At 41.7% G+C, this 2,701-nt stretch overlaps 1 protein-coding gene across 1 annotated transcript; it reads right to left on the bottom strand.

The window, feature by feature from the left end:
* Positions 1-419: 419 nt before the first annotated feature.
* Positions 420-857, bottom strand: SARC_13579 (hypothetical protein; the record flags this gene model as incomplete). The annotated part of the gene is made up of 1 exon (XM_014292290.1): positions 420-857. A coding segment is annotated over one exon (438 nt), but the record flags the coding sequence as incomplete, so codon positions are not given.
* Positions 858-2,701: the final 1,844 nt, after the last annotated feature.

Genomic DNA, 2,701 nt, shown 5'->3' with positions numbered 1-2,701 from the left:
GTCTGCACATAGACATACAGCCATTCACTTAGCATAATTGCATAGATACAACCCAATACATATTCTTATACACATAGCCATATAACTATTCACAAAATCATATAGACATAGTCTCCCAGACGGATAACGCACACAATCAATTGTGCACACATACACATACACTCACACAAGTACCCATATCCATTTAGTATCCACATACCATCGTCCAGGCCCCGTGGCACCCACTGAGATATCTCTGCCCATACATGCGCATCAACAATTCAGCCTGGTTCCCACATCCCCTCCCACTCCCACTATCACATACATACACGCATCCGATACAACCACACATGCATAAACATCTCCTTGTCCTTCATACATACACACACACAACCACCTGCACCCCCACACACTCGCCTCTCCAGCTAACAGCCACACACCATCGTCCATGCCCCCGTGGTATCCGCTGTGGTATCGGTATCTCTGCTCATACATGCGCACTAAGGTCTCCGCCTCGTTGTCATTGTTACTGCCGCCGTCGTCATCGGACGATGCCATTGCGTGGGACTTGTCCTGATCACTGTCGCCATCCATATGGTCGCCCTCATTATTGTCATGTGCTCGTGTACCTTTGTTGCTTTCCTTGTCTGTGTCCTTGTGTGTGCCCTTGTGCCTGTCTTCGGGTGTTTGGGTGTTCTTATGTGTGTCAGCAGGTGTGGGTGTTTCTTCTGCTGGGTCCTTCTGAGCACTCTCTGCTGCGGGTGGCTGTGTGCTGTTGCGTTGTGACTCATTCCCATCGATCACATCACAAGTTTCTTTGGCGCTGCTCACACTCCTTGCCCTTGCGTCTGCGGTTGCCGTTCTTGGTGTGGCTGGATCTGTGAAAGTTTGGGTTTTGAGTTTAGAGTTTTAAATATAGAAAATCAGGGTTCCAAGAGATGAGACCTAGCGGTTTAAATGAATATAGTTTTGAAGTCTATAATTTGAATATACACAATTCCAATTTGCGACAGCACTGTGTGTGATGGTCTATATATTATGTCCGCTCTGTTACAGGCTCGAAATCGCTGGATTGGCGCAACGTGCATTGCACCGAGGCCAAACCCAAAAACCCACCACGTGTACGTGTCCAGATGTGGTGGTATGAATTTATCCACAATATGCGCCAAAGAGATATATGTCAAACCAGCAGTATGCATACCATACACCCAATAGACGGATGTATACAACAACTGTAGGCACATTCACAATTTTTATTACAGTCATACTATGAGTGTGGTTGGCAATCGCTTGATATCGTGCAACGTGTACTACTTCAGCTCCAGCGCAGCAGCCATATCAAACTATGCGTCATATTTGTATACATGTGATAGTAGTTTGTCTATAATGTATAGGAATGCCGGATGTAGGTAATCAGTGAAGGGCTTATGTCCCTAATGCATATATCTACATCTTTCAGCAAAGCGAGACTCAGGAGCAGACTGGACATCAACTGATGTAAAGCGCGGCGTATGGTACAAGCTCCAAACCCACAGATAATAACGCACAACTCTGTGACTTTATACATGTGATAGAGCCATGCATATACAGCGCATACAAGGACGAATGCATGTACCAAACGAATATACAGCACACTTTCCGTAACAACAGACAGAGACATACATGTAATGTATATAATACATATACTACATATTATGCGTATAATAAATATTCTACCTATAATACATATATGCATATAATAGTTCTACTACCTATAATAGATAAAATACATAAATACATGTGATATATATAGTACATACAATTCATTTAACACACGTGATACATATAATAATATATAATACATACAATGCATAAAATACAAACAATACATATGATACTTCGAACATTTAATAAATAAAATACATATAAAGCACAAAATACATATTATACATATAATACATACAATACATATAACACGCATAATACATATAACACATAGCACAGATGTGCATAAAAGAAATACATATAAAGCACAAAATACATATAATACATATAATACATACAATACATATAACACACATAATACATATAACACATAGCACAGATGTGCATACCATTTGAACGGAAAGACATACCCTTCATTGAAGTTATGGCGTGGGCATGGGCGCGAGATCGCTGGATGTTGCGCATGGTGTACTGTTCTAACTTGATTATCGTGGACAGTGGATCAATCTGGATCACAGGTGAGTAGCCCACCAGAGCATCGTACGGATTACCAGCAGCCTTGTCTTTGCTTTTGTCCTTCTTCTGCGAATGGGGAATGTGTGTAGGGGTTTTTAGGGTTTTTGGGGTTTTGGCTGAAGGATAAGTGGGGACAACCGATAGTGTATACAAACATATACAAAGTGTGACATATATAATAACGAATTCAATCTAATTCGCAACTAAAAAGGCGTCACATGGATTGCCAGCTGCTTAGTCGTTTGCCATTGGCGCTCCGTTGCACATGCTGTGTGCGTGTGGGTGAGAAAGATGGGTCACCAACCGATTGTAGATTTCTACACACAAGTTAAGTAGGTCTGTGCTGTCGAATGGCGTATACATACGAACATATATAAACACGGGCATAGGCGCAAAAGTGATCAAAAACAAGAATGTCTTCAAATGTACATGATTCCCTGAAAGTCATATCTGTCTGTCTCATTCACAGGCTCTTCCTGCGAATCCTCGTTTACATATGAGT

The sequence above is a fragment of the Sphaeroforma arctica genome (genome assembly GCF_001186125.1).
Source record: "Sphaeroforma arctica JP610 unplaced genomic scaffold supercont1.3457, whole genome shotgun sequence".
Lineage (NCBI taxonomy): Eukaryota > Ichthyosporea > Ichthyophonida > Sphaeroforma > Sphaeroforma arctica.
Note: the sequence above shows the minus strand (reverse complement) of the source record. Positions and strands in the feature narration are given on the sequence as shown.